Raw genomic sequence first — 12,076 nt, 5'->3', positions numbered from 1 at the left:
AACACAGGTAAGCCAGGCTGGGCGAGCAGCGAGCAGCAAGCCAGTACCTGGGCACTCTGGTTGCTGCTTCGATTCTTCTCTTCCCTTCTTCTTCTTCTGTCTTGTGTCTCCTCCATCCCTTCACCATCTCTCAACTGACATCTGTTCAGCTAGGAGAAAGGATTTACCAGCTTGGGTCTGATTCTTTTTCTACCATATGCAACCACTTGCACTGCTGTAAAAGCATAATGCATAGCACCGGGGATCAGGAGAGAGTCACTGTGGTGTGAATGAGCACATGGAAACCCAAGATCACGAAGAGGCAGACCTCAAACCAATCTGCCTGCCATCTATTTTATTTTTCTTCTGTAGCTGTGATCTCACCTGCTCTGGGGATGCAGTCAGCCTGGATTAAAGAGAGGGCATCGTTAACTTGCAATTGTAAAAGAATGGTGGAGGTTTATCCACAAGTCAGTTTATCTGGTTGGAGCAGGAGGTTACAGAAGAGCTTGTTTGTATTAGTGTTACACTCCCGTGTTTTCTCCCTTTGAACTTCTTCTTGGGAAGAGAAGCAGAGGAAGCTGTGGTAGCTTCACACCACTGCACACCTACACTAACTGTTGAACTCGGCGGTGTTGCTCAGCTGACACCGGTGTCAACAGGGACTTGACTGTTTCTCCGCAAGAACATGATCAACTGATGAGTGGTTTGCAGATAAACTTCCCTTCCCTGCGCTAGACCCAAAGCTGAAAAGATTTTCAAAGAAAAGAAAGCTCTGTTTTCCACCAGTGCCTTGGGAGCTCAGAGATGCTACTGAAGTGCTTGGTGTCACCCCGGTACCTGCTCATTCTGCAGAGCTAGGCAAGCACAGCCGGACAGGTTAGTTCAACACTGCATCCAGGGACTTAGCTGCTCAGCTCCAGGGAATTTCTGTGGCTCTTGTGTACCAAATACCCAGCTGCTAGGGTTTGGATGGTGCTTCCAAACACCTCTAAGGTTGACAGCCATCTATCAGCTTCTAAAATAGCTTCAAAGTCTCAAAGATTTGAAACAAAATGTGCCAAATAGGAAACTTGATCAGAACTTCTACTTTTTCAAATGAATAAAAGAGGGCTGAGAAATGATGCTCACACTGAGGATAGGAAAGTCTTTAGCATGAGGAAGAAAAACAGGCAAAAGGTTAGATTTTTTTTTAGAATCCCACTTGTAACAGAAGCTTTTGCAGCTGCCAGAGGTCAGGCTGAGGGATGTGGCAGTGGAAAGCCCACTCGAGGTGTGAAGCTTTGACACCTTTCGCTGGGATACCAGGACGGGTTTGGATGGGAGCGCATACAAAGTGAAATCACTGCCAGCAAAGAGACCCCTCCCAGTGCCTTTGCTCTGCACTCCCAGGACTCCAGTAATACCCAGGGTCTGTGCCGATGCTCCAGGGCTGAACTTGCATAAGGTGAGCTCCAGCCCTCAGGAAGATGCTGAGAAATGACCAAGGAGAACAGAGCAAATGAGCAATAAACCCTGTAGAGTTGTCCACTCCCAAAAGGTAGCTCACATCCCACGGAGTACAGGGAAGTCCTCTTGGCAGAAAGCTCTGAGTCATAAAGAAAGTGAAGAGAAGGGAGAAGACAGGGTGACAGGACAGGGCCGAAACGGGGAAGCATCACGTGGCAGCGCCAACCCCTGATGAGAGATGTTAATGTCATGGGGGGGGGCTGTGGCGACCATTCCCAGGCTCAGAGTTCCAGAACATTTCCTAGGGTGATTTGTCACTCCTGCATCGTGGGGAGAGAAGAGGAAATATTCTGCAATATGATGTGTGCTGGGAAGAGGATGAGTCTTTTGTAGCAGGGTAAGGATGCTGTGCTCGAGCGGGCTGGTGCAACGTGTGTGCGAGGGGCAGGCAGGCAGAGTGCTCTTCTCCCCTTTCCCTCCGTCTGTGCAGCACACTCCTTCCCCGCCTGCAAAACTAACCCGCTCCTCTCCCTTTTTGCAAAGGTGGCCCAGCAATGCCGAGCATATTTTCCTACCAGAGCGCCGAAGTCGACTGGTGTGAAGGCAACTTTGAGCGCTCGACGGTCATCGCGGAGTACTACAACACCGTGAGTGCGGGCGCATCGCAGGGCAGGCTGGGGCGTGAAGGCAGCCGGCTCCAGGCACCCGGGAGCTGCTTTTGGGAGATGAGATGGGACAACCTTGTTTTCTCTCCTCCTGCTCACTCCTTTAAACTTCCTGGTGTTGGAGGGTGCTGCTACGGGGAACATTGTCTGAGCTTCAGGTAAATCACGGGACTGTCATTTCTTACAACAGCCAGTTGCTCACAAAACGAGCTGGGGTCAGGGGTACTTCTGGCACGTGTGGGGATGAGTTCCCAGTGAGAAAACTCTGGCAGTGCTCCTTAGCCCAGATTTGTGAGATCCTGTTATACCAGTCCTGCAGCTCTCCTGCCAACTGGGGTAAGTCCCACACAGGGCTCATATATTCCAGCTAAATGTACAGGAGTGGCAAAATGAGAGACAGCACTTGCATGAACCATGTTGGGCAGGTTGGGAATCCAGAACTCAAGGCAGAGGAAAGCTGATGCATGAGCCAGTTTCACCTCCTATGATCCTTTATAAAATTCAGGCTCCATCCAGTGCCAGTTCCTTGAATGCAGCCTCCTGGCTTAAGCGTGGCTGGAAGCATCCGTAGGATCCTCAGCAGAGGACTCGGTAGATAACCAGCCTCTGCCAGCGTGTCCTTCTACCTCAGTGCAATTACAGGCTAGCAGGGGTGTGAGGCATGCGGATTTACAACCTTCCAAAGGCCTTGTTTACAACTTTTAGCAATTACGGTCTAACACTAGAAGTTCTTGTTCTCATGGAAATATCTCTTCCTCTTTTTCTAAAGCATTTCCTGCTTTTAATAAATTGCCTATAATAACAATAATCCCCTCACCCGAGTCCCGCGGCTCCCCAGCTCTAATTGCCCAACCAGGGTCTCAAAGGAGGGATGCTCAGTCTATATATAGTCACTTCTCTTTGAGACAATTAACAAATAAAGATCCACCAGTCCAGACCAAATCCTGCTTCCCTCTGGCAACCACCTGAATGTGTTGTGCTGTTGCCTGTTTACTGGCACCGCATCCCCGTCGGATGGGCTCAGAGCTGCAGTGAGGCAGAGCTAGCAAGGAGGTACAAAAATCACTTATATCAGCATTTCCGATGTAGCTGGAGGTGCCAGAAGCCTCTGTTTTGGAGTGTCACTGGCAATACTGGAGAGGGGCTGATTTCCACAAAGAACAGAAAGTCTAAAAGTTATGTTTTTAATCAGAATTCATTCTGGGAGATAAATTTGCCTCGCCTCCTAGATTAGTACCTAGGCAGCATTTGTCAAATGTGTCTTTGGAGGTGAGACCCCGTTTTCACAAGGATCCTCATTTACACCCAGACTGTCAAAGTGGCTCAGGGTCCGTAACACACCAAGAAGTCTCTCAGGAGCTCTCCAAGAGCCCTGTGTGTCTAACCTCTCTGCAGCACACTGCTAGACATCACTTGTTGTGGCCGGATGCATAACTATCTTAGGCCCTCTAATTCCCATAAAACATTAACTCTTAGCTGCCTAGGTTGTTTTGTGGCACAGGCTTCTAAGTTATGTAGCTATTCCTGCAAATCTTACCCAGGTGCCTCGTTCTGGACTGAGGTCCCTACTAGCCACAGCCATCTCCCGTGTTTCCATACTACACCACCTTCAGGGCACTGGGCTTTGTTGGGATGAATTTTCACTGAGTAGGACTCAGACACAGCTTTCTTCCAGGAGATGAAAACTTCTCCGATGCGTGTTTCCACACAGATGCAAACTAGTGGGATACCAAGGAACACAGAGAGATGTGGGCAGAGCTAACCCTGCAGGATTTTTTCCATCGATTAAACTAGCCCTTGTTCATCTCTCTATGGCAACACAAGGCACATATTTCCCAGCAGAGAAAGAGCATTTTTTGGTCCCTGCACTGATTTCCTTCTCCCCAGGCTCGCTTTTACCAGCCCACAGAGCTCAGCCGAGTGACTGTGCAGGCAGAGGGAACCTCCTCTGCAGTTTCTGTCTTCAGGTGTGATTCCTGTCTAGAGGAAGCAGCAGAGGTCTAAACCTGCCTTGACAGCTGCCTGCATCAGGGCTGGCATGCGACCTCCTGTCCAAACAAGGGGAGACAAAAGAGCAAACCCTCCTAAAAACTGCTGCTGTCTGAGCATCTGACAACAGTCCCAAAGGCTGCACCGTGCTCAGGGCCAGACCTTGTAACCAAAAGCGGGTGGGAGCATCACTGACGTGGGCATCACCTCTTCATCAGCCTGCACACGCTGGCTGGCACTGCCTGGCCCTCACCCCTTGCAGCAGCACCAGGGGAGCCCTCTTCACACTCTGGGCTCTCCCACAGGATCAGGCTCCTTGCGATGTGCCCTAAAGGGGGGACTACAGAAATCAGAGCAGACTGAGATCCATCCCTAGCTATCCCTGCTGCCTGGCAGCATGTTCCACATCCAGCTGGGGCTCAGGGCACTGTCTCAGGTGTGATTCTAACAGCCTGGATCTCCTCTCCTTCATTCATTTGTTCCCCATATTCAGATTGCATCCTCCCTGTGGCAAGGTTTATGGGCCTTATCTCACTGGCCTGCCCTGAGATAATTATATCAATATTGACTTCAGTGTCACTTTGCCAGAGCTGTAGAGTAGCTGGGAATCCAGCCAGCTCCCACCCAAGCCTCCCGCACTAAATCAGCTCCTAGTGGAGCATCCTCTTCACTGCCTTCTTCCCAACACTGCCCGGGGCTCAAGCAGGGTAGTTTTGTGCCAGCAGCAGCAATGTGCTGCTGAGAATTCCTCTGTGCCAGCCACATTCTCTCTCGGGTCTGCTTGGGTTGGATGCTTTTTATTAGAAATAAGCACCAAGGGTATGAGAAAAGAATGTAAACAGTATCTTTAAGTACCTAATAATACACGGTGGCTCATGATTGGAGGCAGTTCAGCCACAAAGCACTAACTATTTATAGTGACTCAGTGACCCAGAAATTTATTGTCTTCTGGCTGTTTGTAGGAGAACTGTATTGTGCTACATGAGGGTCATCAGTCAGGGACTTGTCTTTCTACCCTCATCTCTTTCCTGAAATGACTGATCCAGGATGCTGGTAATGACACCCAAATCCTCAGCGGTCTCTCCGGCAAAGCAGCAGGAGCTCTGACACTGCCATATATCCAGAGCTCCCGGATGCTTCATCGATTGGTGGAGATAAGCTCAACTGCAGGTGCAAACTACCTAGATACGCCCAGAGAAGCACTCACTTTCAGAGCGTGTCAGAGCCGTGGCGTGTGCCCCAGCCCTTCACACGGGCTCAGTAACCCCGCGGCATCGCAGAGGCATCGCTCTCCTGTCTGCCCAGAAAGTCGCCTGCAGGAGTATGGCAGCTCCCTGCCCGGCACTCTGCAAACACTAAACAAACAGCTGTTTCCTGCCCCAAAGCACTGGTATGACATTGGGATGTCAGGACACGCAGCCTCGTCTTCTGCTACACAGGCCTGGCTATTAGGAACTTGCTCTGCAGGTCTGGAGATCCTCTGAGGTATTCACTTCTGTCTTTGGCCCTGTGGGCTCTTCTGTCAGCTAAAGCTGTTTCGCTGGCCTTTAAGTGAATGAAAGTGCTCCAATGAGTCTTGCAGAAATCTCCTTTCACTGGGGAAAATGCCTGCCTTGAGTAAGGACCAGCACACGCCTTGGCTGCTATTGCACCGTTGCCGTGCTCACAGAGCCAGGCAGAGCTCTGCAAACCAGCATCTCCCGTCCCAATCCATACCAGGGGCTTCTTCTCACTCTGTCGCGGACGGAGATGCAAACAGGTTCTCTGCAGGTCTCTCCCTCCATCTCAGGCTGCAAAGTGCTGAGTTGCAGAAGCCCTGCCTGGGGCCTTTCCCATGATCCTGCTAATGCAGCAGGATTAGAGCCATGTTGCTGCTCCCAGTTTTGCTTTTTTCCTAGTGAAAGAAGCAAATGCCAACGCAGGCGGGCTCGGCTTAGGCACCTGGAGCAATAACTCACACTTGTTAGGAAGTGGGACATTGCTGTGAGCTCACACAGTGGAAAACCACAGGGCTGAGTCACTCTCACAGGTCAAATCACACCTCGGCTCCATCACCACTCTCTTATCTCCCTGGCATCCTGGGCAGAGGGAGCTGGTGCCTTGTGCCCAGTACAGCCCAGGTAGGTATAAGTAGAAGCCATGCTGGGGGGGGTCAGTGTGAGGAGAGACTCTGGAGAAACTTCCTAATGGGAGTACTGGAAGCAAAACCCTCCTAACCACGTTTCAGATGGAGCTTGCCACATCCTAGAGGGAAGATATAAGAGAGCACTTACAACTCAGGGCTTGGATCCGATGAGTGATGAAGATCCCGTGTCCCCACAGATGCAGTTGTGTGGTGGCTCTCCCCTAAGCTCTGAGTTTGGCTGCTCTGTAAGGAATCACTCCATCTTTTCAACCCTAATGGCACGGTTCCCCTGATAATCCCTCCCCTCTGATATCTGATCTTGCACATCTCACACTGAATTAATGAAGTGATAACATTGCTGTTATGTAATTAATGGCACTGTTGCAATGCCCACTGCAGCAGGGACTCAGACCTCTCTATGCGCAATCTCAAACTCCCGCGTTTCCTCACTTGGACGTGCATGCTGGCACTTGCATACCGCTGCCTCTTCTGCAAGCATTTTCTCTCTTCTTGCTATCCCTGCTTGTCTTCCAAAAGCCTCTTTAACCATTTCACCGGAAAAGAAACATTTGCAACACAGTTGTTATTTTAACACGCCGTTTGGTTTCTCGATCATTTCCGAACAGTTTGACCTCAGTGTGCAAGTGGGACCAGCACTTCTCTTTTCATAGCTGGAAAGGGAACATGCCTGGATTTGGCTCTAGGCACCTATAGAAAACCACTCCACTTGGCCTGAGAATTGTTGTTAATGGGAGCATCAACTTGCTTCATGAAAGCCTTGGTGAAATTCAAGATTAATCTCCAGGTGTTAAAGGGAATAGAGACCTTACATTAAGTGTGAATTGTGTTTCCCTCTGGAATACGAGAGGGTGTGTTTCACATATATGACAACATCCCTGTGATTTGCAGCCCTGTTACCATAAACTTAGATCCCACGGGACATCACAAGCCAAGCATCGATTTTACAGTTTACCTGGTGCATGTAAGGGCTGCTGAGGGGTGAGACTCCAGCTGTGGAGGTCAGATTCCAGGCCTGGGGTCTGGGTCAGTATCTAGCTGGAAGATGAAAGGAAAAGGATTGTCAGGGTGAGATAAAAGTCCCCCTGGTGTTGTGCCAAATGGCATTTTAGCAGATGGCTCTGCCCTGCTCTTCTAACACCCCAGAGAGCTGTCTGGCAGGTAGAACGTAGCACCACAGTCCCAACCTTTCATGAGCAAGAAAGATTTTCCCTGGGGAGGCTGTACTTCCCTGTGATATCCCTTTACTGAGTTCACAAAATCAGGTGAAAAAGCCAGGGTAAGAACCTGTAGAGGGTAGGGATTATTTCAAACTTCCTTCCCCTGTAGCTGCAGGGTGGAGCAGGCCTGATCCAGCAGACAGGGCCAGGCTTTGGGCACTTGCTGCTCCTCCCCAGCTCCCACATTTTGCCCATCAGCATCTGCCGTTCCCTGAAGCACTGGCGCCTTCAACCAGCCCAGGCAGCAGCAACGGGCTGAGCCCCAGTACCATCCCCTCCTCCCCAGACAAATCAAAGTCTGTCAATGCAGCAATTTTGCGGAGCTGGAAATCAGGGCAGAGTCATTTCACTGCATTCATTTGCTAGGTATGCTGAAAGGAGGTTTATGACTTCATGTAATTACTAGTGTCCAGAATACCTCCCCCCCGCAGGCCAGGTGGTTTTGCACATGACACTACAGGATGTCACCTCAATCCTGCCTGTTCCCATTTACTAATATCCAGCTTATCCTGCTGCTCTCCACTGCACCCTCACTCCTGACTGGCTTGCTGTGGTGGCCTAGCTCCTCACACCCACCCAGCCCCTCGCAGGGGGGTGGCTGCTGGCCAAAAGGGGCAGAAGCCATCCAGGGAGTTTCTGGCAGGTCTGGGTTGACAGAAGAGGGAGATGGCTGCAAACAGAAGAGCTTTGGCAGCTTGCTTGAAGACACCGGGCAGCTGAAGATAAACCATCACCCCGAAGGGCCACACCAGCACACCCTGGGCTTGCTGGCCCCAGAGGTACCTGCAGTGAGAGCCCAGATGTCTGCAGCCACTGCTGTCACAGCAATAGCTGTCCTTCCAGTTCCAGCCTCGCTTCTCGAGAAACGCCTCTGCCTTCTCCCTGTGCCAAGAGTAATACCTGCTTCCACACAATGCTTTCCACTAGAGATCAGTATCCTCTTCACACATGGAGATACTGAGGCACGTGGTGGGACGGGACTTGCCCAAGATCATGCAACAAGCTGAATGTGCCTCTTGTGTTTCAGATCAGCAATGTGAGCTTCTTTGTCCTTTCTCCTGCCCTGCTCTACCTGAACCGGCAGTACCGTCAGCAGCGTGCCTTGCCCATGTACATCGTCTCTGGCCTGCTCCTCTGTGTAGGTGGGTGCCAAGGTTGTGAAAAGACCAGACAGATTGCCAGAGCACCTGACTGTTCATTTATGATACCTCTGGAGGTTGGTTCTTAGTGGCCAAAGCACAAGGGCAAGCTGGGGTGGGAAAGTGAACAGCCATGTCTGTTTGAAGCCCTGCAGCTCGTGGTTCCTGCTGGCTCTGGATGCACAGCTTCCAGCCCAGTAAACCCCCGTGGTGCTGTGTGGACTAACTCACTCAGGCCTCCATTAACGCCAAGGTCCATGCCCTGCTCTTCAGGAACGGTGTGTCTTTAGAAATGGCGCCCAAGAACTTCCCAGGCCAGACAGGCTTGTGCAAGGACGAAGCTTTGGTGACACGAGCTGTCCTTGCTCCTTGCAGGTATCTTCTCCACGTACTTTCACATGACCCTGAGCTATGTGGGACAACTCTTGGATGAGCTCTCCATCCTCTGGACGCTGGCTGTGGCATATTCCTTTTGGTACCCAAGGATTTACTTCCCCAGGTGCATCAAGAGCAGGTACGACTCAGAGGGTTTGCAGGCTCTGAGGGGAGGGATGGGACATTGACATTGATACATGTGATCCACAGAGCCCCCCCCAACCCCCAGCCAGCTCCCCTGCAGGGGGTCAGCATTGAGGTGACTGCAGTTTGCTTTGGGACCAGACCCTCCATCACTCAGTGGTGGACGTGCTGACAGAGGAAGAGTCAGGGAAGGGCTGTGCTGGACTCCTGTTGACAGGAGCTCTTTGCCTTTGCAAAGCTGCAGAGGAATCTTTGCATGGAGAATTTCAAAATTAATTAGGAAATTAAACGTTTCTGAGCACTGACATTCAATTACCCATGCTGTCAGACTGTTACAGCATCCCCTGCTATCCACAAAGAGCTTTCCCTGAAGGCTGATGAGGTTTCCCATAGGACAAACCGGTCCAAGTTAACAGCCCACATTTCCAAGGTTGCTTGCAGGAGGGCTGGCTGGGCTAGAGGAACTCAGCAGAAAGGATGGGGATGCTGGGTGAGCATGGATCAGCGGAAAGAGGAACCCAGCAGGGCTTTGCTCAAAGGATGGTCCCATCCTGGCTTGCTGGAGCCCTCTGAGCCATCCCCGTTCCAAGTCTTGAAAAGGCCTGCTCCAAGTCTGCTCTTCCCATGCCAAAGAGGAGGTCACCAGGAGTTCACTGTGGAGACATGGTCGGGGAAGAGGGGAAGGGACTTGGCAAGGGATTTGCATGTGAAAGGCCCCTCTGAGCCCTATTGTTGTTCAGTCAGCCCACATCTGCATGTTTGCTCCGCTCAAGCCCCTGCCCGCCACTGCTGGGACTCCCTCTGTGCAGCCCTTCCCTGTGCAAAGCTCCAGATGCCTTGGCCTCTGGATGTCCCTCTCTGGTCTGGCATCACCACGATAGTGCACAAGTTACCTTCTGGGCTGTGTTCCCCGCTCAGTCATGGCCTAACAGGGGAGCTTGGGGCAAAACACAGATATAAACAGATATCTCAGCCTTCCTGCCAGGACTGCTGCAGAGGCTGAGGTCAGCCCTGTGCAGATTGGAGGTGCTGGAGAAGGGTTTCCTCTCTCAGGCAATGAGCAGGACCTCTCCCATCCTTATCCTTCCATACCGTGAACCCCGGGGGCACTGATACTCACTTCCAACTCCCTTTAGGAAGCAATTCTACTGGCTGACTGGTGTCACCACCGTCATCAGTACCTTGATGTCCTTCATCAAACCAGCCTTCAATGCCTACGTGCTCAACTGCATCGCCTTCCACCTGCTGTACCTGACATGGCGCGAGCTGAAAAAGTAAGGAGGGGGCTCAGAGGGTTTATCTGCAGGTCCATTACATGCTCCTGGCAGGCTCACACGTGGAGGTGACTCTGTGCACAACAGCGAATCAAGCCCAAGTCTTCATCAGCCACGTGTTGGACTATCAGCTCTGCAAAGAATCGGGGCAGCCTGGGAGGGACCAGGAAGAGGCACAGGCAGGACTGTGGGTACAAGAAGGCCAGATGGCCCAGGTGCCACGCAGAATGGGGACAACCCATGGGACGAGTGTATCATCTCCTACCCAGCTGCCGTCTCTGCAGCTCTTCCCCTTGGGAGGGATTTGGGAACCAGTGTGGGGATGGGAGAACCCACCAGGATCTGGGGAGAAAGACAGGAGTGTCTTGGCATCTCCTAGCACCATCCTCACCACAGAAAGTCAGAAACCCTCTCTACAGAGCCACACTTCTCCAGTTCTTGTGGTCTGATGAATACTCTCCAGAAGAAACCCACTGGGTTTTGCCCTGTTGCATTAGCATTTGCAGACAGAAACCAGCCATCTTTAAAACCCACTTTCCTTCCGACTCCGCTTCCTCTCTCTCACTGTGTCTTCCAGGTGCAATGACAAAAGGGTTCACCGGATGGCCGCAGTCATGGTCCTGTGGTGGGTGCTGGCCATCAGCAGCTGGATAAGCGACAGGTGGCTCTGTGGGCTCTGGCAGGCCATCAACTTCCCCTACTTCCACAGCTTCTGGTAAGGGCTCCAGCGTGGAGGCAGGAACCCCAGCCCAAACATTTCAGGGGCTGAAGGGCCACAGATAAGGAGAAATGGCAACAGGGATGAGATACTCAACCAGGGAGCAGCCGCATCTCTGCCCAACCCTCTCCCCTTTTCCCCTGTCGCTATTGAGGCTGCCCCTCACCCTGCTCCCAGCCCAAGGATTTGGTTCTAATCACTGTTTAATATCCCTTACCTCCTCCACACCAGCCAAACAGTGTTTTGCAAGTGAAATTGTTCTAAAAGTCCCTCCAGGTAAGCAGCTTGCTTTCAAAGGGCTGCATCTACTCCCGGGAAGCTGCACGAAGTGCAGTGTTCTTGGAGTCATTTTAATAGCCAAACTGAAAGACGGGGATTTGCTTGGGCAAGACATCTCAGTGCCTGGCCAAGCGTGGCTGTAAGCGCTGCACACAGCGTGTGTTCTCAGATTCATCCTCACAGATCACTGGGATGACTGGGACAGATACCCAGCACTGCTGGGCTAGGCCAGGCAAGGTGGAATGAGTGGTTTGGTTTGGGGCTTAAGTCCCCTATATCACCCCATCCCCTCTGCACAAGGAATTGCCCCAGCTCACAGAGCTCTTCTAGGATTTCCCCATAGGCACAAACCCTGCAGGGCACACGCTCCCGGCCACCCTCGTGCATCACAAGACCGGGACCTTTGCCTGCTGTGCCGTACCCCTGGGCTCTAGCCTCACGGTGACAACGCCAGCTGCACACCGCTATGAGGTGCAGGAGAAGCAGATGGAGTTACCACTGTCCAACACATGTCTTTTTGGTTTCCTTGCCAGGCATGTGCTGATAGCCATGTCCCTCCTCTACTGCTGCCCACTGGTCATCTACTTCGATGTCAGCTATGAGATGCCATCGTTTAAGCCAAAGTTGGAATATTGGCCCAGCGACTCTTGGCCTGTTGTGGTGCCTTATGTTGCCCTGGAGGAGCCCCACAAGCAGTGCTAG

At 51.8% G+C, this 12,076-nt stretch overlaps 1 protein-coding gene across 1 annotated transcript; it reads left to right on the top strand.

The window, feature by feature from the left end:
• Positions 1–1,982: 1,982 nt before the first annotated feature.
• On the top strand, positions 1,983–12,076 carry ACER1 (alkaline ceramidase 1). Its single transcript, XM_074808837.1, has 6 exons — positions 1,983–2,075; positions 8,473–8,587; positions 8,960–9,098; positions 10,240–10,377; positions 10,955–11,092; positions 11,908–12,076. Exons 1-6 carry the CDS (start codon positions 1,983–1,985, stop codon positions 12,074–12,076), a joined length of 792 nt encoding a protein of 263 aa, XP_074664938.1.

Source organism: Strix aluco, chromosome 29 (assembly GCF_031877795.1).
Source record: "Strix aluco isolate bStrAlu1 chromosome 29, bStrAlu1.hap1, whole genome shotgun sequence".
NCBI lineage: Eukaryota > Metazoa > Chordata > Aves > Strigiformes > Strigidae > Strix > Strix aluco.
This window is presented reverse-complemented; position numbering and strand designations above follow the sequence as displayed.